Source organism: Pan paniscus, chromosome 2 (assembly GCF_029289425.2).
Source record: "Pan paniscus chromosome 2, NHGRI_mPanPan1-v2.0_pri, whole genome shotgun sequence".
NCBI lineage: Eukaryota > Metazoa > Chordata > Mammalia > Primates > Hominidae > Pan > Pan paniscus.
This window is the reverse complement of record NC_085926.1, coordinates 48,378,705-48,406,190: the sequence shown is the minus strand read 5'-3', so window position 1 is coordinate 48,406,190 and position 27,486 is coordinate 48,378,705. Positions and strand designations below refer to the sequence as shown.

The 27,486-nt window shown below is 59.7% G+C and overlaps 1 protein-coding gene across 7 annotated transcripts; it reads left to right on the top strand.

The window, feature by feature from the left end:
* The first annotated feature begins 1,251 nt into the window (after positions 1 to 1,251).
* Positions 1,252 to 27,486, top strand: PLXNB1 (plexin B1). 7 transcript variants are annotated; one of them, XM_003818407.7, is made up of 38 exons: positions 1,252 to 1,330; positions 5,995 to 6,047; positions 6,711 to 7,823; positions 8,381 to 8,563; positions 8,869 to 8,997; positions 9,123 to 9,223; positions 9,522 to 9,654; positions 9,944 to 10,100; positions 10,372 to 10,480; positions 10,555 to 10,663; positions 11,071 to 11,751; positions 11,962 to 12,084; positions 12,289 to 12,411; positions 12,786 to 12,879; positions 12,965 to 13,137; positions 13,266 to 13,417; positions 14,876 to 14,981; positions 15,160 to 15,296; positions 15,568 to 15,744; positions 15,980 to 16,151; positions 16,286 to 16,528; positions 17,257 to 17,433; positions 17,510 to 17,658; positions 18,164 to 18,264; positions 18,374 to 18,591; positions 18,713 to 18,891; positions 19,029 to 19,095; positions 19,324 to 19,470; positions 20,297 to 20,465; positions 20,775 to 20,878; positions 20,953 to 21,037; positions 21,256 to 21,428; positions 21,603 to 21,763; positions 21,858 to 22,005; positions 24,249 to 24,313; positions 24,442 to 24,517; positions 25,542 to 25,616; positions 26,750 to 27,486. In XM_003818407.7, exons 3-38 carry the CDS (start codon positions 6,717 to 6,719, stop codon positions 26,852 to 26,854), a joined length of 6,408 nt encoding a protein of 2,135 aa, XP_003818455.2. In that variant the 5' UTR covers positions 1,252 to 1,330; positions 5,995 to 6,047; positions 6,711 to 6,716; the 3' UTR covers positions 26,855 to 27,486. The 7 variants fall into 7 exon arrangements, with proteins under 7 accessions (XP_003818455.2, XP_054965847.1, XP_003818456.2 ...); XM_055109872.2 differs by lacking the exon at positions 1,252 to 1,330 and adding an exon at positions 1,836 to 2,085 and having other exon boundaries at positions 20,387 to 20,465; XM_003818408.5 differs by lacking the exon at positions 1,252 to 1,330 and adding an exon at positions 1,836 to 2,085.

Here is a 27,486-nt window from a genome sequence, read left to right as displayed (position 1 = left end):
GCAGAGCTCTCAGAGCCTGTGGAGTCAGGAGTGTTTCCCATAAGGCATACTTTCTTCTTGGAGCCTGTGTTCAGTCTTGGGCAGTGAGCATGGCCCAAATGCCCCCAACCCCAGGTTCTCAGCACCTGGTCCCTCAGTCAATCTATCCTTCGCGAGTAATGGCTCTCCAGAATGGCATGGGATGGAAAGACCCCTGTGCTTAGAGTGTTCACATTCCTTGTAGGGCAGGAGGTAGCGTATCTGTGTACAGATGAAGGGGGTTGTGGGGTTTGGAAGTCCCAGTTTCCTCTGGGGTGAGATAGGTCCTGAAGTGTGTGCTTGGATGAATGGATTTGGGGAGGGAGGGATTCTGTGCATGTGGAGGGGGCTGCTACAAGCTACATAGGCAGGAAAGCCAAAGTGGGTGAGGGACTGGGGCAGACTGTCCTGGCTGGGGTGGTGATGGGTGTGGGGGAGTTGTGCAGAATGAGGTCACAGGCCCGGGGTGCCAGGTTGGCAGTCTGAGGTCAGAGGCTAAGGGTGAAGGATCCAGGGAGGGTTTGCTATGTTGGTGCAGACAAGGTGCTAAGCACCTGGACTCAGGTGCTGGAAGTGGGAGTGGAGGAAAAGGGGTGACCTGACAGGAGACCCTTGATAGCTGGTGGGAGGTGGGAAGAGGGTGTCTCTAGCTCTAGGGCAGTAGCCAGTGTGGATGACCTGAACCTCCTGATTGAGGCTCCCCTAGCCTGTGGAGGCCTTGGAGGCTTTCAGATGATGCCTGTGACATTTTTGCCTCCCAGGAAGCTGTGCCAATGGCTTTGAGCCAAAGTCCTCCAAAAGTCCTAATAGGAAGGGCCAGGTTCTGGCTCCTGAGTTAGCCGTGGGCATGCCAGGGTGTGAAGGGCCCTGCACAGGGTACAAATGGTCCCCAGGAGAGAACCTTTCTGCCAGCGTTTCCTCCCGCAGAAGGCCCAGGTGTTTGCCAGTGAGGGAGCCCAGACTTGCCCAACGCTTCTCAGCTTGGGGTGGGTCCAGGTCTGGGTCCTGGGCTGGGAAGAAAGGAAGGAAGTGAGCCCTTGCTTGTGCGCCTCTGCAGCCCAGGTTCCCTGCCTTCACAGCCCCGCTAGAGGTGGGATCACCCCCACTTACTGGTGAGCAAATAGGCTGGGGGGGTTGGTGTCAGGTTACATGGTTTAGTTGATGGCGCAAGCCCAGGTCCAAAGCCCATGCTCTTCTCAAACAGCCAGAGGTGGGGGCCGGAAGGAGGGATTGGCTGTTGGGGAGTACTGGGAGCAGGGGCGGTGGGCAGGGCCAGGTGCGCAGGGGAGAAACAAGGCGCCTTGGAGTTCAGGTAAAGAAAGTTGGGGAGGATAACCACCGGAGCCGGGTAAGGAAGGGAAAGGGAGCTCCGGGCGCGGGGCGAGGCCGGGCGCTGGCAGGAGAACGGGTCGGGCTGGTGAGGGACCCGGGTGCTACCCGGCTCTGGACGGGCGGGAAGAGGCCGGGACGCTGTTCCACCAGCACCTGCGGGTGCGGAGCGCGACCCCCCGCCTCGGCTCCTGGCAACCAGGAAAGTTCCCAGTTCCGGTTCCAAGGAGGCGAGCAGGTGAGGCCGACGGGGCGGGGCGGCTCTGGCTCCCGGGGTTCACTCCTCACCCCTCCGGGCGACCCGCGTTGCCATGGCGACCGCCGCGGTGCAGCCCGCCCCCGCCCTCCCCGGTGCGGGAGGGGTCGGGTCCCCAGCCCTCGGCCGATGCGGAGTCCGCGGGGCTGGAATGCGGGGTCCCGGGCGGTTCGGGGCCGCGCGCCCGGCTCTCCGGGCTGCTTCCGGCCTGGCCCGGGCGGCGGGCGGGGGGAGGGCAGCCCAGCAGGCGAGGGGGAAGGAGCGGAGCCGAGCCCGGCCGACGCGGCTTTGTCTCCTTTGTTCCCGGCGGTGGCAGCGCCGCGCGGGAGGGGCGGGCAGCGGGCGCAGTTTTCCGCCCCTCGGTCTCCGGGTAACAGCTGCGGCTCCGCCAGACCCGGGGAGAGGCCGCTGCGCGCGGAGCCCGAGCCCGGAGCGGCCGGCGCCCACCTCGGCGCGCACATCCCGCGGGGCCCGGCCGGGTGGTGAGTGCGGGGCTCGGGGCCAGGGCGGCGAGGAACGGGGCTCCCGAGGTGGAACGGGCCGGGGCCCCGATCCCGCCGGGCAGGGGCGGCCTGGGTGAGTGGTGGGCGGCTTTGGTTTTGAGAGTTGGGACCACACTTCTCCGCGCGAAGGGAAACTCTGGCGACTCCGCCTGGAACGCGATTGGGAGACTGAGGAGGTGGAGCTGCTCCTCCGCGCCCCCTCCTCGCCGTCGCCGCCGGGGACCGGCCGGCCCCTTCCCCGCCCTCCCAGGGCCACTGATGGGGTCCTCGCCTCGGGGTCTGGGGGTTGGGGAAGGTCAAGGACGAGCCGAGTGGGGAGGTCGGGGCTTCCCCTCAGTAGTAACAGCCCTTTCTGGCTGCTCCCGGTGGGACTGACAAAGGCGGACCTCGAGCCTCCTGACCCCCGGGCGGGTGGGGGGTACCCTCCTCTCCACACACAGACATATTAAGTGGGTGATCGATGAGCGCCTTGGGTCATCGCAGGTGCCTGGTAAATGGTGGATCTCCCCACCCCTCCTCAACACACAGAAAACAGGGCGGGCAGCGGGCACCACTGCACTGTCAATGAATAACTCACCTCTGTAGTGAACCCTGGGAGCTGAGCAGGAGGGTGAAACGGGAAGGCCGGTTTCCCACTAACTGGCAGGCAAGGCAAATGTGGGCTGTCCTATGGCCCCTCTGCAGGTGCGGAATGGCGGGGTTTGTGAGCCCCTTTTGTTGTCGAGGACAGCTCCACGGGGGTCCGGGAGGTGCTTGCTCTACAGACAGAAGTTGGGCAGTCTTGCGCCCCCTGAAAAGGTTCAGAGTAGGGTGGGCCCAGAAGAGACTCCAGGGCATGTGTGGGGGAGCACTGGGCACAGGCAGAGTTAGGCTTTGGCTGTGAGCCTGAGCAGGGCCTCAGATATTGGGAATGGGCAGGAGATCCTGGCTGTGTAAGTTGGGGATGTGAGGTCTGGTTCTAGATCAGCCTTTTCAGTCTGCCCTGGCCTGGTCATTAATAAAAGTGGGGCCAATGTGTTCCCTTTGAGAGACCAAGTGGCTTGGAGGGATTGTGGGCCCCCTATCTCCCCTACTTGTTGGGTTTTCTTGGGTGTGAAATGGGGGTTCGTTCACCATACAGGGAGCATCTGGTCTGTGCTGAAGTCTGTGTAAGTTGCTGGGGCCTCTGAATCAGAAGCCATACTCCCTGCCTTCAAGGAGCTTCAAGTCCAGAGTAGGAGGGTGGAACAGGGAGAAAGGTGACCCTGGTTGGCATCACTAATGCCAGGCACACACTGTTTCATGTTTACTGGTCAGAGCAATCCTGCCTCCCATTGTACAACTAGGAAATCTGAGGCTCGGAAAGCCTGAGGCAGAGCGGCCGTGCCTGTCAGGGTGGTGGCTAGGTGTGTCCATTCTGTCCACCGCATGCAGCGGCCTCCTCAGGAGCCTGGGAGGACAGGGGAGGCTCCCCAGGGAGAAGATGGTTGGTGTAGGAGTTAATGGGATAGCGAGGGAGTGGGCATTCCAGGCAGCGGCAAGAGCCTGTGCAGCGGCTGGAGGAGCCAAGCAGCCTGCAGTTCAGGCTGGCAGGAACGAAGGGCATGTGTGGGGGAGCACTGGCATGGATCGGGTGGGAGAGGTGTGGACTGGAGGGGTAGGCCTTTATCCCTCCCGCTCTGGGGTGCCCCAGAGGCTCTTGGGGGAGGGGTGTACTCAATTCTGCTCAAGGAAAGTCCTGAGAAGTTGGGAGTTGGGAGGCTAGATTGGAGGGGCTGGGAGCTGCTCAGTGGCCTGTGGCAGAGATTAAGTGAAATCCATGTGCCTGAAATGGAGGAGAAAAAGTCACTGCTCTTCTTTCTGTCCTCCTTCCGACACCCATGGTATGTGTGGAGGGGCAAGGGGTGCTAGGTCCTGATTCACAGGGAGACTGCTGGCAGAAGCCTGACCACTTTCCCTGGAGTGGGTCAGCGGCCGACCTCCTCAGTGGCCTGGCCAGGAGCTGTTCTGATCCCGCCCATTTCTTCCTGTTGTCTCCTCATCCAGTGTTTTTTTGTTTTGTTTTTTTTTAACCATTTTTTCATCTCCCAAGGCTCTGTCATGCATCAATGCAGTTTTGATTTCACATATGGGGAGTGGTTTTGTTACTGCCCCTTGAGGGCTGGAGAACTTTGGCACGCAGTAGGCTCTGAGCAAATATTTGTAAGCATGTAGGAGTGAGTATTGGTCTAACTATGGGACCCTGTGCCCAAGGCCCATCCCTGGCATGCGGTGGCAGGAGAATTGAACAGTAGCCCCTTGCAAGAGGTGGCCTCTGCCCATCCTCAGGTGGACTCTGTCTTCCCATGGGAAGAAACTTTCTTTCCTCATCCCTTGGAAACTAGGTGGGGGGCTCTTGGGCAGCCTGGTCTTGCCACAGTCCTGGGATCCTGGCCGGGTTCGAGACTTTCCCTGCTGCCCTCTTCCCCCCACCCCCTTGGGTGGCTAACAGAGGCAGCCTTGTTCCTGCTCCCATAGAGCTGCCCTGTTTTCTGCACACTAAAAATGGAAACCCCCAAGCTATTTCGGGAGCAGTGCCCAGCCAGGCTGTGACCACGGCCCCCCTGCTCCCACCGGGCTGTGGCCACAGTGTCCCGGCTTCCACCAGGCTGCTGGACCCTCCCCTGAGCCTTGTGCCCAGCCCTGTTCACTTCAGGGCAGCCTCAGGAGTACCCTGCTCAGGCCTCATCTGCTAGGATGAGCCGACCTGGGAGAAGCAAGCGCTTGGGATATTTTGCACAGACAGCTTGGCAGCTGGGTGATGGGAGGGGCTGGGCAACGTGGCCTGGGCACAGGCAAGTAGGGGAAGTGTCTCCCAGTCTGAGATGCATTGTCTGTCCCAGCACTTCACCAACCTTGGTGCTCCTGGCTAGAGACCACCGGGGAAGGTGGTATTGCCATAGTTTCTTGGTTCAGGGACTCAGGAGCCTCAGCTGGGGCCCAAGAAGGGGTCTGTGTGGAAAGCAGGCACCCAAACTCTGGGGAGGTCCTGGGGATGGGCCTGGGAACAGCCAGGCATGGCACCTTCCTCCAGGACACACGCCACTTACCCCACATCTTGGGCCCTGGCACTATTCTGAACTGCAGGAGAGGAAATAGCAAGAGATGGCCTAGCTTCTACAGCTCTCTAGTACGTAGGGCTCCAACTAAGTACTCTCAAATGAGGGGAGTGTGCATGAGTGTGCGTGTGTATGTCTAAATGTGAGTGGTGGTCTGAATGTCTCGGGTGAGTGTGACATATGTGCCTGCAGTGTGTGTGTTTCTATGTGGGGGAGTTGTCTCTATATGGATGTGTCTTCATGTGGTGTTTGAACATGGGTGGCTGTGTCTGTGTGTGTCACTGTGCTGTGTGTATAGATGGCATCTGCATCTGTGTGTGTGTGTGTGTGTGTGTGTGTTGTAGGCATATACATACAGGGTGGGTGGTGTGTATGTATCTTGCTGTGCGACTGCCTGTCTGCTGAAGCGCTGGTGGCCCTTTGGGCTGGGACAGCCCCTGGCTGTGTAGAGGGTGTGTACCTGGGTGCCTTTACAGGGTGGAGTTTGAGCAGAGAGAGGGACCTCACAGGGAGAAGGCCGTGCTGGGGGCCTGGCTGGGCCCTGCCAGCCACGGGGCTCCTTCCTAGCTGACCTTTCCCAGGCCCCTCGGGTGCCTGGCTCTGCTGCCCTCCCCCTCCTCGTGTGGGCTCTGAGGAGGCGTCCTCTGTGGAATGTGTTTGGTGGCCAGGGGCCAGGCTGGGCCCAGCTCCACCAGCAGGCTGGGCGGTGGGGAGGGGGTGCTTCTGTGCTGCCTCCCCGGTGCGGAGCCCAGGGCTTCCACGTGCCTGCAGCCCAGGCCCCGGCTTCACACTCGGCTTTCCCCCCTGCTAGGTGACTCCCACACGGGTCATGCTGTTGTCTCCTGATCCAGCCGGCCCTGCCAGGTGAGCCTGACCTCACACTAGATATCTAGGAGCAGCATGACTCCTACCTATTCTGAGGGCTCTCGGAGGTGGGGGGCAGCCCTTCAGGCCCCACCCCTCCGAGCTGGAGCCTCTTCCCGTCTCTCAGGCCTGTTGGTTCTGTGGTTATTACCCTTCTGGATTCCTGGCCTGAAAGGCCCTGCACCCAACTCTTGTCTTGATTCTAACATTCTGCTGGTTCAGGAGACCTCCCTCTCCTTCCTCCTTCTGCCCGGGAAACCCTCATCCATGTAGAGCCTCTCCTTTCTTGGGGTCTGGGCCCCTCCTTCCCATCACCTGCTCTTCTGCCCCATCCAGACCCTGCTTCCTGGGCATGGCCTCTCAGCCCCTCACCCTCTGATCTGGGGGGATGGTGAGTGGGGTGCAGGTCTCCTGAGAGAATCGTGCCTGCAGAGAATGGGCAGTGTTGTCTAGGAAGTGTCTCCTATTTCTGACCTCGTTCTAGTGTGTGGTCCTGGGGTCATCTTGGACATAGTGCCTATCTAAGAAGCCTGGTCCTCCTCTGCTCACCCCCTAGGTTAGGAGGAGCATCTTGGCAATGCCACAGTCCTATCCCTTACCAGTGGCCCCAGGGTGCTCTGGCGGCCACGTGAGCCCCACTCTCTCGACCTCTCTTCCTGCCAGGTGACCATGCCTGCTCTGGGCCCAGCTCTTCTCCAGGCTCTCTGGGCCGGGTGGGTCCTCACCCTCCAGCCCCTTCCACCAACTGCTTTCACTCCCAATGGCACGTATCTGCAGCACCTGGCAAGGGACCCCACCTCAGGCACCCTCTACCTGGGGGCTACCAACTTCCTGTTCCAGCTGAGCCCTGGGCTGCAGCTGGAGGCCACAGTGTCCACCGGCCCTGTGCTAGACAGCAGGGACTGCCTGCCACCTGTGATGCCTGATGAGTGCCCCCAGGCCCAGCCTACCAACAACCCGAACCAGCTGCTCCTGGTGAGCCCAGGGGCCCTGGTGGTATGCGGGAGCGTGCACCAGGGGGTCTGTGAACAGCGGCGCCTGGGGCAGCTCGAGCAGCTGCTGCTGCGGCCAGAGCGGCCTGGGGACACACAATATGTGGCTGCCAATGATCCTGCGGTCAGCACGGTGGGGCTGGTAGCCCAGGGCTTGGCAGGAGAGCCCCTCCTGTTTGTGGGGCGAGGATACACCAGCAGGGGTGTGGGGGGTGGCATTCCACCCATCACAACCCGGGCCCTGTGGCCGCCCGACCCCCAAGCTGCCTTCTCCTATGAGGAGACAGCCAAGCTGGCAGTGGGCCGCCTCTCCGAGTACAGCCACCACTTCGTGAGTGCCTTTGCACGTGGGGCCAGCGCCTACTTCCTGTTCCTGCGGCGGGACCTGCAGGCTCAGTCTAGAGCTTTTCGTGCCTATGTATCTCGAGTGTGCCTCCGGGACCAGCACTACTACTCCTATGTGGAGTTGCCTCTGGCCTGCGAAGGTAGCCGCTACGGGCTGATGCAGGCTGCAGCTGTGGCCACGTCCAGGGAGGTGGCGCATGGGGAGGTGCTCTTTGCAGCTTTCTCCTCGGCTGCACCCCCCACTGTGGGCCGGCCCCCATCGGCGGCTGCTGGGGCATCTGGAGCCTCTGCCCTCTGTGCCTTCCCCCTGGATGAGGTGGACCGGCTTGCTAATCGCACGCGAGATGCCTGCTACACCCGGGAGGGTCGTGCTGAGGATGGGACCGAGGTGGCCTACATCGAGTATGATGTCAATTCTGACTGTGCACAGCTGCCAGTGGTGAGTTCCTGTATTGCCCCACTTTTCCGCCTCTCTGAGGCCACTGGCCAAGCATTTGCAGCCAAGGAGCTGCCCAGAGAGTCCGAGGGCAGCTGGTGGTAGCACGAGGATGATCAGATCAGCAAATATTAAGTGCTTCCTATGTTGCCTGGGCAGTGGAACTGTACCTTACCACAAACCTGGCATGCGGGTGGCAGCAGTGTCTGGATGGGCTTGGACCAGGATGCTGGAGGGGTGGCACTTGTGTCGGTGGATTGGGAGGGTGTTTGGGGGTTCTTGGGTAGGGACAGGGACCTAGAATGGAATGAGACCTTTGGCTCTTGAGCAGGAGAGGAAGGTGAGGTCGGGATTGATGAGCTGTAGCCTCAGGATGGATAAAAAAGGGAAGAGAGACTGGGGGCGGGGATGAGGTTGTCCCAGGAGGGCCAGCAGAGAAAACACAGTTGTATTGGGAGAGCTACCAGAGCGGCTGGGGGAGGGAATGAGGTTGTCCAGGGACGATGCGGCCGAGGAGGTTATCCAGGGAGGGCCTTCCTGATGCTTCTTGCTGCCTATAGGACACCCTGGATGCTTATCCCTGTGGCTCAGACCACACGCCCAGCCCCATGGCCAGCCGGGTCCCGCTGGAAGCCACACCAATTCTGGAGTGGCCAGGGATTCAGCTAACAGCTGTGGCAGTCACCATGGAAGATGGACACACCATCGCTTTCCTGGGTGATAGTCAAGGGCAGCTGCACAGGGTGAGCCCACAGGAAGTACTGGCCCCTGCCCCAGAGTCTGGAGGGAACAGATTGCTAGGGACCCAGCCTGGTTTAAGCTATCCCTGTGACCCCTGGGCCAGGAGAGATGACCTGAGCTCCTCTCCCCAGGACTGGGTGGTGTTTACCTGTGACTTTCCTCCATCCCCGCTAGGCCGGTTGGTATGACCTGTGACTGCCCAGGAGGAAATTCTATTTGTAAATTACTTCGATTGGGTGGAGGAGGGGAGGGCTTTGGGCCTCTGGCCATGGACTTGGGTCCCAGACCCTGTGGTCTCTGATCCCAGGTCTACTTGGGCCCAGGGAGCGATGGCCACCCATACTCCACACAGAGCATCCAGCAGGGGTCTGCAGTGAGCAGAGACCTCACCTTTGATGGGACCTTTGAGCACCTGTATGTCATGACCCAGAGCACAGTGAGTGCCAGGCACACGCCAGGGCATGGCTGCTGGGAGGGGCCTCTGGGTGGGGCCAGGGACCCACTTGTGGGTGAGCCACTGGTGTTTGGATTGCTGGCCTCAGGTCCTCTTTGCTGTCACAGCTTCTGAAGGTTCCTGTGGCTTCCTGTGCTCAGCACCTGGACTGTGCATCTTGCCTTGCTCACAGGGACCCATACTGTGGGTGGTGCGTGCTCCTTGGCAGGTCAGATTTCTGACCCCATCCCAGCCCCAGCCTCAAGCCCACAATGCTCCTGCATAATTGTCCTGTCCAGAATTCCTGACCCTTAGACCTTGACTCTCAACCCCTGATCCCCAGACACCCCAATTCCTCACCCCCATCCTCTGCACTGGGCATCAGTGCCCTGCCAGGGCAGACACAGGAGCCTGTATCATGCCCACTCTAGGGCCCTGCCCAGGTCCTCCAGATTGTAGGAGTCCCTACCCTATGAACTCCCAGTGGCCCATGAGGGTCACAGATAGACACTGGTCATCTCGCCCAGGTGCAGTCGCCGTTCTGAGTGCTCGAGGGGCCAGGGCCCAGAGCAGTGGCTATGGAGCTTCCAGCCTGAGCTGGGCTGTCTGCAAGTGGCAGCCATGAGTCCTGCCAACATCAGCCGAGAGGAGACGAGGGAGGTGAATGATCAGATAGGCAGGGCCCTGGTGGGGAGGGCTCTGGGCATCAAGGTCTGGGTAGAGATCTTGGATCCTGGTGTCGGACATGCCAGATACCACATGGCCTCACACAAGTCACTTCTTTTAGGAGCTCAGTTTCCCCATCTATTTCTAACTCAGGCCAGAGGGTGTTTGGGGAGGCCTGAGGGCTGTTGATTGCTGGTGCCTGCCCACATTGGGTACCCCATAAATGTGAGCCCTGGTCTGCTGCCCATTAGCCCCAACAGTGTGTCCCTGGCTCTCTTGGCAGGTTTTCCTATCAGTGCCAGACCTGCCACCCCTGTGGCCAGGGGAGTCATATTCCTGCCACTTTGGGGAACATCAGAGTCCTGCCCTGCTGACTGGTTCTGGTGTGATGTGCCCCTCCCCAGACCCTAGTGAGGCCCCAGTGCTGCCGAGAGGAGCCGGTGGGTGAGAGAATGGGCCAGCCTGGTGGGGGCCAGCCCCTGCTTCAGGGGATGCGGTGGGGTTAAAGTGTGAATCCAGGCAAAGAGCCATGAATGGATGCCTTTCTCTGGGTCCTCCCACTCCCCAACCACCTGAAGCCTCCATTCTGTGCCCTTGGACTGTGTTCCCTCATCCCGGGTCCTCTTCCCCATTCAAGGGCTCAGGATATCGGCTCTGGGTCTGAGTGCACCTCCTTGCTGCTTAACCCTGGCCCTCTCTCCCCCTTTGCAGACTATGTATCCGTGAGCGTGGAGCTCAGATTTGGCGCCGTTGTGATCGCCAAAACTTCCCTCTCTTTCTATGACTGTGTGGCGGTCACTGAACTCTGCCCATCTGCGCAGTGAGTTCCTCGCCCTGTCCCCAGGCCTGGGCTTCCCTGTGGCGACCCCTGCCCCATGGCTGTGCTCTGTGCAGGTGCCAGGCCTGTGTGAGCAGCCGCTGGGGGTGTAACTGGTGTGTCTGGCAGCACCTGTGCACCCACAAGGCCTCGTGTGATGCTGGGCCCATGGTTGCAAGCCATCAGGTGAGTGTGACTTTGGGCTGGGCCATACCGGGGGGGTTGGGGGTCCCAGTGTGAGAGTTTTTCTCATGGCCCGGGGTCTGTCTGCCTATGTGAGGCTCTGTCCTGAGCACCAGAGCCGCTGTATGTGACGGACTCCCTGGAGAACAGCCGCCGATACATCCCGCCTGTTTTGGGAGAGGGCATTTGTAGCTGAGAGGCAGGGGATGTCTGGCCTTCATGCCCCACCTCGGCACAGACACCCCTGGAGCCTTCCCCCGCAGTTTTCTCCAGTGGAGAATTAATGGGCTGTTTTTATTTCTCTTTTCCTTGGTCTCCTTTCCTCTTAACATACACTGTGCCTGCCTGCCTCCTGTCCCGCGCCTGCCTGCTGAGTGGCCCTTCCTGTCTTCCTCTGCCTCCCCCTTCAGAGCCCGCTTGTCTCCCCAGACCCTCCTGCAAGAGGTGGACCCAGCCCCTCCCCACCCACAGCCCCCAAAGCCCTGGCCACCCCTGCTCCTGACACCCTTCCCGTGGAGCCTGGGGCTCCCTCCACAGCCACAGCTTCGGACATCTCACCTGGGGCTAGTCCTTCCCTGCTCAGCCCCTGGGGGCCATGGGCAGGTTCTGGCCCCATATCTTCCCCTGGCTCCACAGGGTCGCCTCTCCATGAGGAGCCCTCCCCTCCCAGCCCCCAAAATGGACCTGGAACCGCTGTCCCTGCCCCCACTGACTTCAGACCCTCAGCCACACCTGAGGACCTCTTGGCCTCCCCGCTGTCACCCTCAGAGGTAGCAGCAGTGCCCCCTGCAGACCCTGGCCCCGAGGCTCTTCATCCCACAGTGCCCCTGGACCTGCCCTCTGCCACTGTTCCTGCCACCACTTTCCCAGGGGCCATGGGCTCCGTGAAGCCCGCCCTGGACTGGCTCACGAGAGAAGGCGGCGAGCTGCCCGAGGCGGACGAGTGGACGGGGGGTGACGCACCCGCCTTCTCCACTTCCACCCTCCTCTCAGGTGATGGAGACTCAGCAGAGCTTGAGGGCCCTCCCGCCCCCCTCATCCTCCCGTCCAGCCTCGACTACCAGTATGACACCCCCGGGCTCTGGGAGCTGGTGAGGCCCAGCCCAGGAAGGAGGCCTCAGGGGAGGGGATGTGGGGAAGATGCTACCCCTAGCTTGCCTTGTGATTCTGCACTGGGAGGGGGTGAGGGGCAGGGTGGAGTCTGCAGCCCCACACCGGCCTTGCCTCTGGAATCTGGCAAGGCAGAGGGCTGAGCTGGGCAGGGTGGGCTCCATAGACTGCCTTGCCCTTGGTGCCTGCAGGAAGAGGCGACCTTGGGGGCAAGCTCCTGCCCCTGTGTGGAGAGCGTTCAGGGTTCCACGTTGATGCCGGTCCATGTGGAGCGGGAAATCCGGCTGCTAGGCAGGAACCTGCACCTTTTCCAGGTCAGTGTGTCCTGCCTGCCGCTGTCCTTGCAGCCTCCTTAGCTGTTGAGAAACTCTGCACAAGCCCTGGGGAGCAGGAGGAGGGCAGAGTCCGAGGGCTCAACTCCAACCCAGAGGCTGTGCTGGGGGATCTGTTGGGTGACCTGCAGGACTCCCTGGGCCCAGCTCCTGAAGCTGCCCAACAGCTGTGTTCTCTGCCCTCAGGATGGCCCAGGAGACAATGAGTGTGTGATGGAGCTGGAGGGCCTCGAGGTGGTGGTTGAGGCCCGGGTCGAGTGTGAGCCACCTCCAGATACCCAGTGCCATGTCACCTGCCAGCAGCACCAGGTGCACACCATGAGCGCCTGGGTGGGCACGGGTGCACTGCACTGGCCACAGGCTGGCTGCCAACTGTAGCTGGCTGCACCACACTTTCCAGAGCCACGCTCTGACCGTGTCGCCCTGAGGGAGTCTCCACACCCATTTCTGACCTCTGACCATGCGCCCCGTGGAGTCCTTGCATCCCAGCTCTGACCTCTGACTTGAGACCCCATGGGGTCCCCATACTCCATTTCTGGCTCTGCCCTCCAACTTGTGGCCCCATGGGGTCCCTCTGACCCTATGCTCCTAACTGGTCGTTTTAGTCCTTTCTCTGACTAACCCCTCCCCAGGCCTGACACTTTCCCCAGTGCTTGACTCTGAACCCACTCCCATTTCTCCAGCTCAGCTATGAGGCTCTGCAGCCGGAGCTCCGTGTGGGGCTGTTTCTGCGTCGGGCCGGCCGTCTGCGTGTGGACAGTGCTGAGGGGCTGCATGGTGAGCCACCTGCGGGCTGCTGGGCTGGCGGTGGTAGCAGGGCTCTCCCAGGCCTGCCTCTCACGTGTGTCTCTGCCACCCCCAGTGGTACTGTATGACTGTTCCGTGGGACATGGAGACTGCAGCCGCTGCCAAACTGCCATGCCCCAGTATGGCTGTGTGTGGTGTGAGGGGGAGCGTCCACGTTGTGTGACCCGGGAGGCCTGTGGTGAGGCTGAGGCTGTGGCCACCCAGTGCCCAGCGCCCCTCATCCACTCGGTTTGTTGAAAGGCTGGCCATCCCTTCCTCAGTGCTGCCCTTAGAGGGAGGGTGTGGGGGCCCAAAGGTGGGAGGTTGGGGCTGCCTTTCCAGTTGAGTAGAGGTGAGCAGTCCTTGTCCTGGAACAGGTGGAGCCACTGACTGGGCCTGTAGACGGAGGCACCCGTGTCACCATCAGGGGCTCCAACCTGGGCCAGCATGTGCAGGATGTGCTGGGCATGGTCACAGTGGCTGGAGTGCCCTGTGCTGTGGATGCCCAGGAGTACGAGGTCTCCAGCAGGTAAGCTGGCTGCACCTAGCAGGAGCACGGCGCAGCCTGGGGCCTCCGCGGTTGGCGTTGCTGCTTGGGGCCTCCCACCCACCGCTCATCTGCCCCCCTCTCTCCCTGTTCCTTGATTCTGGCCACAATGCCCGAGTGCCAGCGTTGCCACTGAAGACCCTGAGCACCCACCACACCTGTAGGTTCCTGGCCTGGGCTGCTGGGGAATCCTTCCTGGGCCCGTCACTGCCCAGAACTGACTCGTGGCTCTGCTTCCTGCTCTGCTCACCTGGTCTTCTGAGGGACTGTGGATATATTAATAGCTGTGGCAGCAGGACCCTCAGATCAGACAGATAAGCTCAGGGGCTGGCCTTCTTACCAGCTCACTCTTCCCCAGGCATTGTCCTGGGCTGCCAGGCTCTTCAGGAAGGTAGACTTGGAAGGCACACCTCAGAAAGGCACACTGGCCGAGGGCCAGGCTCCACTGTCGTTTCTAGGGACCCCTGCTGCCTTCCTGGGGCTCCTGGGTTATGGTAACCTGGCCAGCGATTGCAGGCCCCAAAGGTACACACGCAGGACATTCCTAAGGAGATGTCCATAGCAGCAGGGCCCAAACGTGGCTGAATATCAGGGTAACCTGCAGATCCTGTCCCAAACCAACACAAACATCTGGATTCAGGAGGCCCACGGTGGGGCCCCCAAATCTGTATTTGAAACAAGGAACCACTCTCCTGGAGCACGGAGTGTCCGCTGAATGTGTTATGACCGAGAACTTACGGTGACTATCTAGACTGTTAGTGTTCCAGACCATAAGACTGCTGTGATTTATGAAGCAATTAGCATATATTCTGTCTGGAGCCTCCCCTGGGTGGCTCACATGTCACTTGTGTCTTCCTAGTGTTTGCAACAACTGTGACAATGTCACTGAGTTGAGCCACTGCAGGCTTAACACTCTGGAAGTTTAATTTGCCCAAGCTTCTATTTTTTGGCTAAGAACCAGCATTTTCTTAGATGGTTCACTTTCCCTTCACCTGTATTTCCCTGTCTGACTAGAGGCTTTCAGGGACTCTTTTTCCTGAATAAATCAAGTTTCTACCATGCTTTGAGTGGGTACTGTGCATGTGACGTGGCGGAGGACGTGGGCGGCTAGCTGTGCCCACTCACTTGCTCAGCAGCTCGCCCCACAACCAGGCTGACAGGGCCCCTTTGTAAATTTATGCCACAGATAAATTCTTCCTTATTGGGGGCCCCTGGGGTTGAACTTAAATGATTGAAGCCACAAATATTAATTCTCAGATACCAAGGCCTTCTGATGTGTCATAAAGAATTCCCTCCAAAGTGAGAGAGGGTCTCTGTCAATCTTGTGGAGCATGGGAAGGGGAAGACCACCTGACAGTGGGGCAGGGAGAGGGGCTGCCAGGTAAGCTTGAGGGGCCCTCGATGCAGCCTGGCACCCCCTAGCCTGCCCTGTGCCTACAGCCTCGTGTGCATCACCGGGGCCAGTGGGGAGGAGGTGGCCGGCGCCACAGCGGTGGAGGTGCCGGGAAGAGGACGTGGTGTCTCAGAGCACGACTTTGCCTACCAGGTACCTGACTGCTGAGCCACCCCCAGCTGCCAGCGGGCCACCCTCTCTGGTGGCTCCTCTCAACCCATCTGGTTATTCCTTGGTGGGGCTCCCAGTCCTGGGCCAGCCTGTCTCTCAGGCTGTCCCTGCCTCCATGTGTCTGGTCTGATGCTCATCTCTCTCCCTGTCTGTCCCACAGGATCCGAAGGTCCATTCCATCTTCCCGGCCCGCGGCCCCAGAGCTGGGGGCACCCGTCTCACCCTGAATGGCTCCAAGCTCCTGACTGGGCGGCTGGAGGACATCCGAGTGGTGGTTGGAGACCAGCCTTGTCACTTGTGAGGGCCACTTCCTCATCCTGCAAAAATCCATCTGCTCCAGGGGAAAGATGGAGGGGTCTGAGATCCTGGGGAGAGCAGAAAGGGGAAGAGGGCCAGTCTGCTCCTTCAGAGAGTGGCCAGACCCTCCCTAGCCAGCTGTGGTGGGAGTGCACCTCCAGGGACACCTGGTGGAGACTGCAGTCAGCGCTTGAGGGAAGCCAGTTGGGGCCTGAGTGGTCCAAGTTTTCCCTGCCTGCGCCCCTGCATTCATTCCCACCTCCCCTCCCAGGCTGCCGGAGCAGCAGTCAGAACAACTGCGGTGTGAGACCAGCCCACGCCCCACGCCTGCCACGCTCCCTGTGGCTGTGTGGTTTGGGGCCACGGAGCGGAGGCTTCAACATGGACAGTTCAAGTATACCTTGGACCCCAACATCACCTCTGCTGGCCCCACCAAGAGCTTCCTCAGGTGTTGGGCCAGGGGTGTGGCTGCATGGCAGGTGGCAGGGAGGTCTTTGCAGCTCCACTATGTAGGGGTTTGTAGGGCTTTATGTTGGGGCACTGAGAATCCCATGCTGCTAGTAGGGGCAAGGGGTCGTGTGGTTTGGGGCTGGGGCTGAGCTGACCTAGCCGGGACTGGGCTGTGCTTTAGGTCCAGGTAACATAAGCCATCTTATGTTACGTAAGCTCATGGTCTGTTTCAGTGGAGGACGTGAGATATGGGTCCGTGGCCAGAATCTGGACGTGGTACAGACGCCAAGAATCCGGGTGACCGTGGTCTCGAGAATGCTGCAGCCCAGCCAGGGGCTTGGACGGAGGCGCCGCGTGGTCCCGGAGACGGCATGTTCCCTTGGACCCTCCTGCAGTAGCCAGCAAGTAGGACACCCTTGGGTACCCCCACACTCTCCCCTTGCCCCATACCACACCCTGGGGACAGCCAGAGCAGGTGCCAGAGGAGGCTCTTCCCATCTTTGCTTGGCCCCTCGTCAACCTGCCTGTCTTCCTTCCAGTTTGAGGAGCCGTGCCATGTCAACTCCTCCCAGCTCATCACGTGCCGCACACCTGCCCTCCCAGGCCTGCCTGAGGACCCCTGGGTCCGGGTGGAATTTATCCTTGACAACCTGGTCTTTGACTTTGCAACACTGAACCCCACACCTTTCTCCTATGAGGCCGACCCCACCCTGCAGCCACTCAACCCTGAGGACCCCACCATGCCATTCCGGCACAAGCCTAGGAGTGTGTTCTCCGTGGAGGTACAGCTCCTACTTGGACCTGGCAGGGCCCCGAGACCCTTCCCCTTGGCTGGACAGCACTGCTGTGTGTGGCGGAGAGGCCGAGACAGTAGAGCAAAGGCCGGTGGATGGACATGGCTCCTCATCCTTGCTGTGGTGGGGGCAGAGGGGGCTGGTGGGGGGTGCCTAGCCTAGCATCTGGCACGAGCTTGACTGCTTGGCTGGTGGCCCGGGTCCTGATGCACTCCATGGCAGGCTCTGGAATGACTGCATTTGTATGTTCGGCCTGTGCAGTAGCTGGGTGGTGTGGTCCACATAGGCCATCGGGCTGACCCCCGTTGGCAGCCTGGCTCACATGGACATGCGCTAGGCATGTGTCTTGGACATACACAGTGGGCAGCAGATGGGCATGCAGGCAGACCACAGGTTGATACAGCATCATCACCCCCCTGGTGAGTCATCAGACACAGATTGGGGGCTCCGGCTTTGTTAGGTAGCTGGGCAGGATTTGGGAGGCAGCTTTATGTTCTCCAGATTTTTCGTTCTGGAGAAGAAAGATAGGAAAGGGCAGCAAAGGGTGATGAGGAGCAGCTTGGAGGACACCGTGTGACTGGCCTGCACTCGGGAAGGGTGCTGAGAGGCTGTCAGCTTTGCTGCTGGGGCTGGGTGTCAGGGTCCTTCCCACATTTGGGGAGGACAGGATCTGAGGGAAGGGTCCTGAGTGACTGATCGGTGACCTTCTGTTCCAGGGGGAGAACCTGGACCTTGCAATGTCCAAGGAGGAGGTGGTGGCTATGATAGGGGATGGCCCCTGTGTGGTGAAGACGCTGACGCGGCACCACCTGTACTGCGAGCCCCCCGTGGAGCAGCCCCTGCCACGGCACCATGCCCTCCGAGAGGCACCTGACTCTTTGCCTGAGTTCACGGTCAGTGGGCAGGTCCCTGGCCGGGCTGGGCATTGACCTGGGCCAAACCCTTGCTCACAGGTGGCTCCTGACACAGGTGCAGATGGGGAACTTGCGCTTCTCCCTGGGTTACGTGCAGTATGACGGCGAGAGCCCTGGGGCTTTTCCTGTGGCAGCCCAGGTGGGCTTGGGGGTGGGCACCTCTCTTCTGGCTCTGGGTGTCATCATCATTGTCCTCATGTACAGGTGGGTGCAGCCAGATGTGGCTGGGCTGGGGCAGGTCGTGGGATCTGGCTGGACTGGGAAGGGACAGACCGGGCCAGGAGTCAGGAAACATTCTCTGTAAATGGCCAGAGAGTAAATATTTCACGCTTTGCAGGCCAAGTGGTCTCTGTTCAACAACTCAGCTTTGCCACTGTGGTACAAAGGCAGCCAGGGACGACATGGAAACACATGAAAGTGGCTGTGTTCTAACAAATCTTTATTTATAAAAATAGGTTGTGGGATGGATTTGGCCTGGTTGTGGTTGGCTGATCTCTAGGCTAAACTGTGCTGGGCTAGACGGGGCATGGGTGTGTGTGACTTGCTTGGGACGGGACAGGCTGAATCGTACTGGGCTAGGCTTGAGCTTGGCTGGCATGGCTGCATTGGACTGTGCTGGATGAGGCCAGGGTGTGCCTGGGGATCGTCAGGCAGGCCTGGGCGAGTAGGACTCATCCGGCCATCCTCTCCTGACCCTGGGGCTGAGCAGGAGGAAGAGCAAGCAGGCCCTGAGGGACTATAAGAAGGTTCAGATCCAGCTGGAGAATCTGGAGAGCAGTGTGCGGGACCGCTGCAAGAAGGAATTCACAGGTGTGGCTGGGAGAACGGGCCCCGCCCTCCAGAGCTCTGCCCAAACCCACTCCCATCACACGGGATTGGTGCTTAACAGGTGCTTAACCTGGCCTCTTCTGCTTAACAGACCTCATGACTGAGATGACCGATCTCACCAGTGACCTCCTGGGCAGCGGCATCCCCTTCCTCGACTACAAGGTGTATGCGGAGAGGATCTTCTTCCCTGGGCACCGCGAGTCGCCCTTGCACCGGGACCTGGGTGTGCCTGAGAGCAGACGGCCCACTGTGGAGCAAGGGCTGGGGCAGCTCTCTAACCTGCTCAACAGCAAGCTCTTCCTCACCAAGGTACCCCCACCTGCATCTTCCTGGCCTGCCCCTGGCCCTGCCCCTTCTCCAGGGCATGGTTTCTGAGCCCGCCCCTCTGTCCCCCTAAACCCCTTTTCCCATCCCTTCTCTTTGGCTGCAGTTCATCCACACGCTGGAGAGCCAGCGCACCTTTTCAGCTCGGGACCGTGCCTACGTGGCATCTCTGCTCACCGTGGCACTGCATGGGAAGCTTGAGTATTTCACTGACATCCTCCGCACTCTGCTCAGTGACCTGGTTGCCCAGTATGTGGCCAAGAACCCCAAGCTGATGCTGCGCAGGTCTGTGTGGCTGTTGGGGCTGGGTGGGCCCTGGACAGCTGGAGCTGGGGTGGGGCCTCGGGCTGGGGGGTCTGCAGGATAGAGAGGCCCGCAGCCCCACCTGCTGACCCTGGCACTCCCCTTTCCCATCATCTCAGGACAGAGACTGTGGTGGAGAAGCTGCTCACCAACTGGATGTCCATCTGTCTGTATACCTTCGTGAGGGTGAGGGGGCAGAGGTGGACAGGGCTCCTGTCCAGGGAGGGTCAGGCCCTCCAAACTGCTAAGCCCTCAGCCACCATGCAGCTCGGACACTTGTGCCAGAGCAGAGACTCCTGCTCAGCCTGTCCTCAGTCCCCTTAAGCCCATGTCCTGTCCCCTTCCCCAGTGTGCGTCATGTCCCATACACCTCTGCCACCTGCTGGGGGGCCCTAACTGCCTGTGCTCTCCTAGGACTCCGTAGGGGAGCCTCTGTACATGCTCTTTCGAGGGATTAAGCACCAAGTGGATAAGGGGCCAGTGGACAGTGTGACAGGCAAGGCCAAATACACCTTGAACGACAACCGCCTGCTCAGAGAGGATGTGGAGTACCGTCCCCTGGTGAGGGTGTGCAAGTGTGTGGCCTGCAGTCTGAGTGCGGTGAGGGCGAGGGTGGAGAGTGTGTGGGTGTGTGGGGTCTGGACACCAGCTTCTGATGTGGTACCTGGATGTAGAGCTGGGTTGACCTCTGGCTGGCTCCTGGAGAGAGCCCATCAGACTAGCTTAGCAGGATAGCAGTTTAGGGCAGACTTTGATGAGAAGGCCTCTATGTGCCCCAGGCTAGGGATGGAACTAGGGTAGCCACAACCAGGGTTTGGGAGAAGCCAGCCCTACCTTAGACCATGGGCTTGAGCTGTGTCAGGGCCTGACCCTGTCTGCCTGGCCCTCCTACCAGGAATGCGGCCTTGCCCACCAAGCCAGCCTCACTCTGGCAGGCACTTCTCTCTGGGTTTGCTTTCCCCTTAGTTACGCACGAGAGTTCCTGTGGGAAACCCCCATTCAGGCCTGCTGAACCCCTCCCCTGTCGGATAGGTGGGAATATTTGCTCCCGATGGTGGGAATGCAGGCTTCCCAAAACTCTGTCAGCCTGACCCATTCAGCCAGGAACCTGGGGATCTGAGTGATGAGGGACTTGTGCTCACTCATTTTTTTCTGCCATTTACCCCATAGTCGTTTACAAGTGCACTGCGCTAGGTGCTGGGGTCACAATGGGGAGGAAGCTGCTGTCCCTGGGGAAGGCAGGCAGGTGAAGAGACAAGAATTAGGGATTGTGTGGTGCGTGGGGATTGGAGGCAGCAGTTCCTCATGAGTTGTCCCTGCCCTTGGCCTGTGTCTCGGTCATCCTGAGTGCACATGAACCCTGATGGCTCCTGTGTGTCCTGCACAGACCTTGAATGCATTATTGGCTGTGGGGCCTGGGGCAGGAGAGGCCCAGGGCGTGCCTGTGAAGGTCCTAGACTGTGACACCATCTCCCAGGCAAAGGAGAAGATGCTGGACCAGCTTTATAAAGGAGTGCCTCTCACCCAGCGGCCAGACCCTCGCACCCTTGATGTTGGTGAGGGCGTGGAGAGCCCCTGGGGACCTGAGCCACTGTTGGGCCTGGGCTGGCCCCGGACCAGCTCTGCAGGGACAACTCATCACTCAGGGTGGGGAGGATGCTGGGAGGCGGGCAGAAGCTGGCTTTGGAACATCTTTCTTGGACAGCCTCTCATCTGGGGAGGGGGTACCTGCTCTTGGTCTTTGGAGAGGTTGAATAAGGCTGCCCCATGATGGAGGGGCTGGTGTCCCTGTGGAGGAGGAGATGGGCTCCACTATGGGAAGGGTATCTTCCAGCCCTGCACCCAGTTCTGCCTTGCCCTTGCAGAGTGGCGGTCTGGGGTGGCCGGGCACCTCATTCTTTCTGACGAGGATGTCACTTCTGAGGTCCACGGTCTGTGGAGGCGCCTGAACACACTGCAGCATTACAAGGTAGGAGGGGTGGGAGCTGGAGGAGGGCATGGTGGGGTGGGACTGGTGGAGGGATCACCAGCTGTGCTCAGCAGGTCCCAGATGGAGCAACTGTGGCCCTCGTCCCCTGCCTCACCAAGCATGTGCTCCGGGAAAACCAGGATTATGTCCCTGGAGAGCGTGAGTACCGCTCCCATCACGGTCCTCTGCCCCTGCTGTGCCCAGCCCGGAGTCATGGGGAAGGTCCTCTGGGCCTCAGGGCAGGCTTGTGCCTATTTCCTTTCGGCCCAGGAAATCCCTCAACCAGGTGCCCCCACCCCTGGGAGAGCTGGCAAGAAACAGGGGGCCTGGGGAGGTGGCACCTGGGGAGGGGTGACAGCTGTGGGCTCTTGGCACAGGTACCCCAATGCTGGAGGATGTAGATGAGGGGGGCATCCGGCCCTGGCACCTGGTGAAGCCAAGTGATGAGCCGGAGCCGCCCAGGCCTCGGAGGGGCAGCCTTCGGGGCGGGGAGCGTGAGCGCGCCAAGGCCATCCCTGAGATCTACCTGACCCGCCTGCTGTCCATGAAGGTGGGGTGGGGCCTGCCAAGGTGGTGGGGCCTGGGCTGAGAGGGAGCATGGCCACTTGTGGGATTTGGGGGTGGTGTGGGGCTCGTGCAGGCACAGTGCCGGGGGGTGTCTGAGGCTGGGCTGCTGCTGAGGGCCCTTTGCTGACCACACCTCTCTGCTTCTTCCTTCCCACAGGGCACCCTGCAGAAGTTCGTGGATGACCTGTTCCAGGTGATTCTCAGCACCAGCCGCCCCGTGCCGCTCGCTGTGAAGTACTTCTTTGACTTGCTGGATGAGCAGGCCCAGCAGCATGGCATCTCCGACCAGGACACCATCCACATCTGGAAGACCAACAGGTGGGGTGGAGCTGGGTGGGCTCCAGGTGTGTGTGGGGGGTCTTCTCTTCTGCCTCCCCAGCACATTCATCGGCCATGCCTGCCCCACCCGCAGCTTGCCTCTGAGGTTCTGGATCAATATAATAAAAAACCCGCAGTTTGTGTTCGACGTGCAAACATCTGATAACATGGATGCGGTGCTCCTTGTCATTGCACAGACCTTCATGGACGCCTGCACCCTGGCCGACCACAAGCTGGGCCGGGTGAGCGAGTCTGGGATGGACACGGAGGGGGATGGGTGAGGGTGGACAGTGCTGTGTGTGCACTCAGATTCCAGGCTTTTCTGAGAACTTCAAGGAGGGCTTAGGGGGGACCTCTGACCTCCCAAGCCAAGGCTTCATCCCGGGGCCACCTCGGTTTTAAGGGATGAGCAAGAGGAGGGGACACTGTGTGCCAATTCACAGGTGAAGTTGTGTGCAGCAAGTACAGCCTGGTGTGGCTGGGGCATAGAATGCTGGCCAGGTGTGGCAGTAGGCCAGGGCCAGTTGGTCAGGACTCACTCCTGGGGCAGTGGGAGCCACAGAAGGTCTGGGAACAGGGAAGTTATGTGACCAGACCTGAGAGTTTGGTGGAACATTGTGGCTGCTATGCATGGATGAGCTGAGTGAGGGAGTCCCAAGAGGGCGCTGTGCTGTCCTGACAAGCAGTGGCTGGGTTCAAGCTGGGTGGGAGGGTGCAGGGCAGGCAAAAGCTGAAGGTTGGATGTGGGGGATGAGGAATAAGGAGGGGAGTCACACATGATCCCTGGGCCTCTGGCTGTGGTAAGCTTAGACTTGGAGAAGGTGAGTCTGGTGTTTGTGGGGTTTCCAGATAGAGACATGGATTGTTCAATCCCAGAGCAGCTCTGGGCTGCTGATTGGGTTTGATTCCTTAGGGTGGTGGAGGAGTCTGCCTGCCAGTAGGGAAGTAGGGAAGAGAGTTCATGGGGTGTCACGGTTTGAGGGATGTGTGAGGAGGGGAGCTGGGAAGCACAGGAGACTGAGTGGTCGGAGCCGTCCGGGAGCACAGAGGTTGGGAGTCTGTTGTCATAGCAGTCAAAGCCGGGAGTCCCCTGACATATGAGATCCCCAAGGTGTCTGCTCAAGCACCCAGCGGGCAGGGCCCTCGTGTGACTCTGCAGGTCCATGAGTGGGGCTCTGCTTAGCCTAGACCCCCAGGTCTCAGTTGGCTTGGGACTTCTTGAGAGATACATCCCTACACCTCTGGGAAAAATCAAAATTAGCTTGGCACGGTGGCTCACACCTAGAATCCCAGCACTTTGGGAGGCTGAGGTGGGCAGATCGCCTGAGTTGCTCAGGAGTTTGAGACCAGCCTGGGCAACATGGCAAAACCCTGTCTCTACAAAAAATAGAAAAATTAGCCAGGAGTGGTGGTGTGTGCCTGTGGTCCCAGCTACTAGGGAGGCTGAGGTGGGAGGATGGCTTGAGCCTGGGAGGTTGAAGCTGCAGTGAGCCATGACTACTCTGTTCACTGCACTTCAGCCTGGGTAACAGAGCGAGACCCTGTCTGAAAACAAAAACAAAAACGGAAAGTTCTGTCCAAAATTGTAGCACTGTCTTTTGGGAGCCATTTTTGTTCCACATGCTGTCATCATGCCTATAATGAGCTAAGAATCAAAGGGCCACACCAGGACCCGCAGGGCCACCTCCAGGGTAGACCCTATGTGGTGGCTGGGATTTTTGCCAGATCCTTCCAGTACCTTCCCTTCCCAGCAGAACAGCAAATGGTTCCTGGGTAGCTCAGGAGTAGTCCGAACAAAGAATGCCAAGGGTTCCCCCATGGGGAGTTGTCGAGAAGGCGCGAATCCTGACTCAGGTTGACAGAGGAGCTGGCCTTGGATCCCTGCTCACGGGGGACAGTGCCACCTCGAGATATTCTCACCTTCCCAGCAGCTCTAGGATGAGGAGAGGTCCTGAGAATAGAAGTATGCTGCCCAGAGCCCATGGCTGCTGGGACTTGAACCCAGTTCAGTTGTAGACGCTGTGTCTAGGTGTGTTAAAGTGGTGGAAACTGACTGGACAGACCTGCTTCAAATCCTAGCTCAGCCACTGGGGAGAGAGGTGGTCTGTGGCCGCTTAGGTAATGTTCTGGGTCTGTTTGCTCATTTTTAAAATGATGACCCTGGGAGTGAACAGCATGCGTCCTGCCCTACGTACCGGGCTCTTGCTGGATCTAGATGGTGGCATGTGGAGCTGAGAAATGATTTCCGATGACATCAGAGACTGGACATTGGTGGAAGGGAGGGAGCAGCAGAGGCTCCTGCAGAAGGAAGTAGGCGAGGGTGACCACCTGTCCTGGTTTTCCGGGACTCAGGGGCTTCCTGGGATGTGAGACTTTTCCTTTTCAAAACTGAAGCAGTACTGGGAAACCCAGGACACTTGATCACTCGAACAGGGACCCTCATCCTTCCTTCCTTCCTCTTTTGCTGTCCTCCTGCTATGTCCAGGACTCCCCGATCAACAAACTTCTGTATGCACGGGACATTCCCCGGTACAAGCGGATGGTGGAAAGGTACTGGAGGGCACGGTGGGTAGAGGTTGGAGGGCGTGTGCAGCTGAGGCTTGGGGGGTGGGCTCTGGTTGGGAGCAGGGGAGTGGGCTTGTTTACCCAGCAGCTGCTGTGCCCTGGCTCTCTGGCAGGTACTATGCAGACATCAGACAGACTGTCCCAGCCAGCGACCAAGAGATGAACTCTGTCCTGGCTGAACTGTCCTGGGTAAGGCCTCCCTCTGCTTCTTGGGTTGGGCATAGGCCTCCTGCCACAACGGTCCTGCCCCCTTCACACTGCCCCTTTGCAGGGAAGCCCTTGGGAACCTCAGCAGCCCTGTGAGCTGGTTGGGGCAGGAAACATAAATGCAGAATGTTCCAACTGCCACTGAAAGACCAGGGCTCCCACCATCTCATCACAGAGCAAGCAGGGGTCTTGTCCTGGCAGCTGCCATGTACCCTGATTCAGCCAGGCTCTTGCAAGGTAGCTGGGATTCAGCCCCAGGCCTGCCTGGGTCTGCCTGCATGCGTCTTCCCACTGCTGTGCTTCCCTTGGTGGCACAGGTGTCCCCTTCACCTCTCCCATTCCTGAAACAGCCCTAAAATGTAACTCCAGGGAGTTTATGAACAATGTTTCTGAAATGTTGATGATGACAACCACAACACTAATAGCAGATATAATTTTGGGGTGTTGTGTGTGAAGCCCTTCATGGGGTGCTTTGATTGTCTTATTTGATCCTCACAAGAACTCCACAAGCTAGGTGACACCAACTCCATCGTCCAGGTGAGGAAGTTGAGGCTCAGAGATGTCCCCATGGAGGGGCCTGAGAGTGACCTCAGGAAATACTTGAGTTAGGCCAGAGCAGAATCATGCTGGGCTGTCAGCCTGCAAGTGGCATCTGTGCCACTTGGCTCTGGAGTCATCTGGGTGGCAGAGGGTCTGGGCTAGAACCTCAAGGGGGTGAGAGAGGCAGGGCTTCAGTGGAAACCCCAGACCTTGCTGAAGCAGGTAGACCTGGGCTGTCTTCCTACCAAGGAGGCCCCCTTGGTCTACCCTGTTCTGTCCCCATCTGGCACACCTGGCCTGGGGTCCCTGGGCCATGGAGGGGACTCTGCTTCCCACTGTAGTGCCCATCCCATTCTCTACCTCTCAGGTCCCCTTCTCCCCCAGCCCTTCCCTGGGGTCCTGGGCTGCCTCCTGTGGCTCTCTGCACCCCTCGTCTCTCTCACCTTTCATTTGGCCTCTTCCCTAGAACTACTCCGGAGACCTCGGGGCGCGAGTGGCCCTGCATGAACTCTACAAGTACATCAACAAGTACTATGACCAGGTGGGCAGGCCCTGGACCCCGACTGGGAGGCTGACCCAAGGCCTCCCAGGAGACTTAAGGGGCTCTGACCCTGTGACTCATGTTGGGGGCTTTGGTCTTCCCCAGGGACAGAGTAGTGGGGGGCCGGGCCCCTCGGTGGCTTGGGAAGTGTTTTCCAAGCGGGCTTCCTGGCATTGGCTGTGCTCTCACCTGTCCCACTGCTCCCCATTCCAGCTCCCCAGCAGGACGGCGAGGCACAGTGCTGGTGGTTGTGGGGGCCAAGGGGTCTACCAGAGCCTGGAGATGGTGTGCATTTGCTGAGTTGGCAGCATGTTGGGCACGGCCAACATGCAAGTGCAGGCCTGGCTTGGCTGCATGAGCTGCGAAGAGGAGAGTCCAGGCACAGGGCCAGGGGTGTGAGGGTACACTGGAGCTGGTGAAGCTTTTTGGAGGATCCCTGGGCTGTGCCTGAAGAGCTGAGCACCTGCCAGTCAACCTGCTGGATGCCTGGTGGAATTGTCCACTTAGATGTTTGTGTGGCACCAGTGACATGGCTATTGCTGCTCAGAGATGAGGAACCTGTCTCATGGCCCACAGCCTTCCTGGGCATGGTGTGGGCCATGGCACGGGGCTTGGGGGAGGCAGGGTGTGATGCAGGCATGTCCCCTTGTGGAGACATAGTGGGCAGTAGCTGTTTTCCCAAGTGCTGCTGCCCTCCGGTTCCTACCGGTTCCCTTGGTGGCAGCCCCAAATTCGTGGTTTGTGTTTGATCAGTGTCTGTTTTCCCACCATGTGTCTGGTCATTCTTGGGTCTCTGCCCCTTGTCTGGCACCGGGCAGACAGGAACTTGGGAAATGCTGTTGGCTGGCGGGTGGGTTAGCCAGGATGGCTGCAGCAGGGCTTCTGAGGAGCTCGCTACTGAGTCAGGTCCTTCATTTCCTACCTTATTCATCCTGGAACCCCGCGGTGACTTTGATGTTATTACCCCTCCCGCCAGCGAGGCCCTGAGGTCCCAGAAAGTACATGAAGTGACCGGCTGGGTTTCTTGGCCTCCTATCCCACTCATGCCACAGCGTCTTAGGAGGACTGTTGAATTTTGCAGCAAACACGTTGGCCAAAGAAGTCTCCCCTGATGGCATCGGTCTCTGTTTCAGATCATCACTGCCCTGGAGGAGGATGGCACGGCCCAGAAGATGCAGCTGGGCTATCGGCTCCAGCAGATTGCAGCTGCTGTGGAAAACAAGGTCACAGATCTATAGGGACCCAGGAGCCACGGCCTGCTGTTGCTTCAGCCTGGCCTGGGCAGCCCTGGAAACTCGGAGGGGAGGCCACCTTCTTAGGTGCCTGTAGTGACTGACAAGCAGAGTTAGTGGAAGGTGACTCCCAGTCTCCTGGTGGCTCTGGCCTCGGCCCTGCTGGATCCACCTCCTAGACCCGGGGCCTCAAGGCTCATGGGGTAGTACCCAGCCTGCTCCCCGAGTCCAGCGACCCTGTGACACCGGTCTGCAGGGAGTTGGGGACTAAGGGCTTCCAGAGAGTGGCTGGAAGAGCCTCCAGGCCCCTGGGGAGACTGTACTGTTCCTGAACACTGGCCTTGGCCACACTGGGATTCGGAGAGGAAGGAGGAGAGCCCCACGCTTCCTGTCTGCCTCCTCCACCATCCCTGACCTCAGTTGAGCTGCCTCTGGCCTTGTTGCTGCTGCCACATCCTAGGTCTAAGAGTTGAACGCCTCTCCTAGGCCACTACAAACTGACCCCTCAGCAGGGCTGGCTGCCACAGGGCTGCCCTGCCTCATAGGTAGCCATGGTGAGGGCTATCTGCTGCAGGGGGGTCTTGGGGAGAGTGGTGACTCCATTGACCCAGCTTTTCATTAAAGGATAACACACTGCA

What these genes read in the sequence shown, in the direction of transcription:
- PLXNB1 (XM_003818407.7), top strand. Translation starts at nt 6,717, where the DNA reads ATGCCTGCTCTGGGCCCAGCTCTTCTCCAGGCTCTCTGGGCCGGGTGG. An exon ending in GTCTGTATACCTTCGTGAGG is followed by an intron (nt 19,096 to 19,323) that starts GTGAGGGGGCAG and finishes GTGCTCTCCTAG; the next exon opens with GACTCCGTAGGGGAGCCTCT. An exon ending in TCCTGGCTGAACTGTCCTGG is followed by an intron (nt 24,518 to 25,541) that starts GTAAGGCCTCCC and finishes CCTCTTCCCTAG; the next exon opens with AACTACTCCGGAGACCTCGG.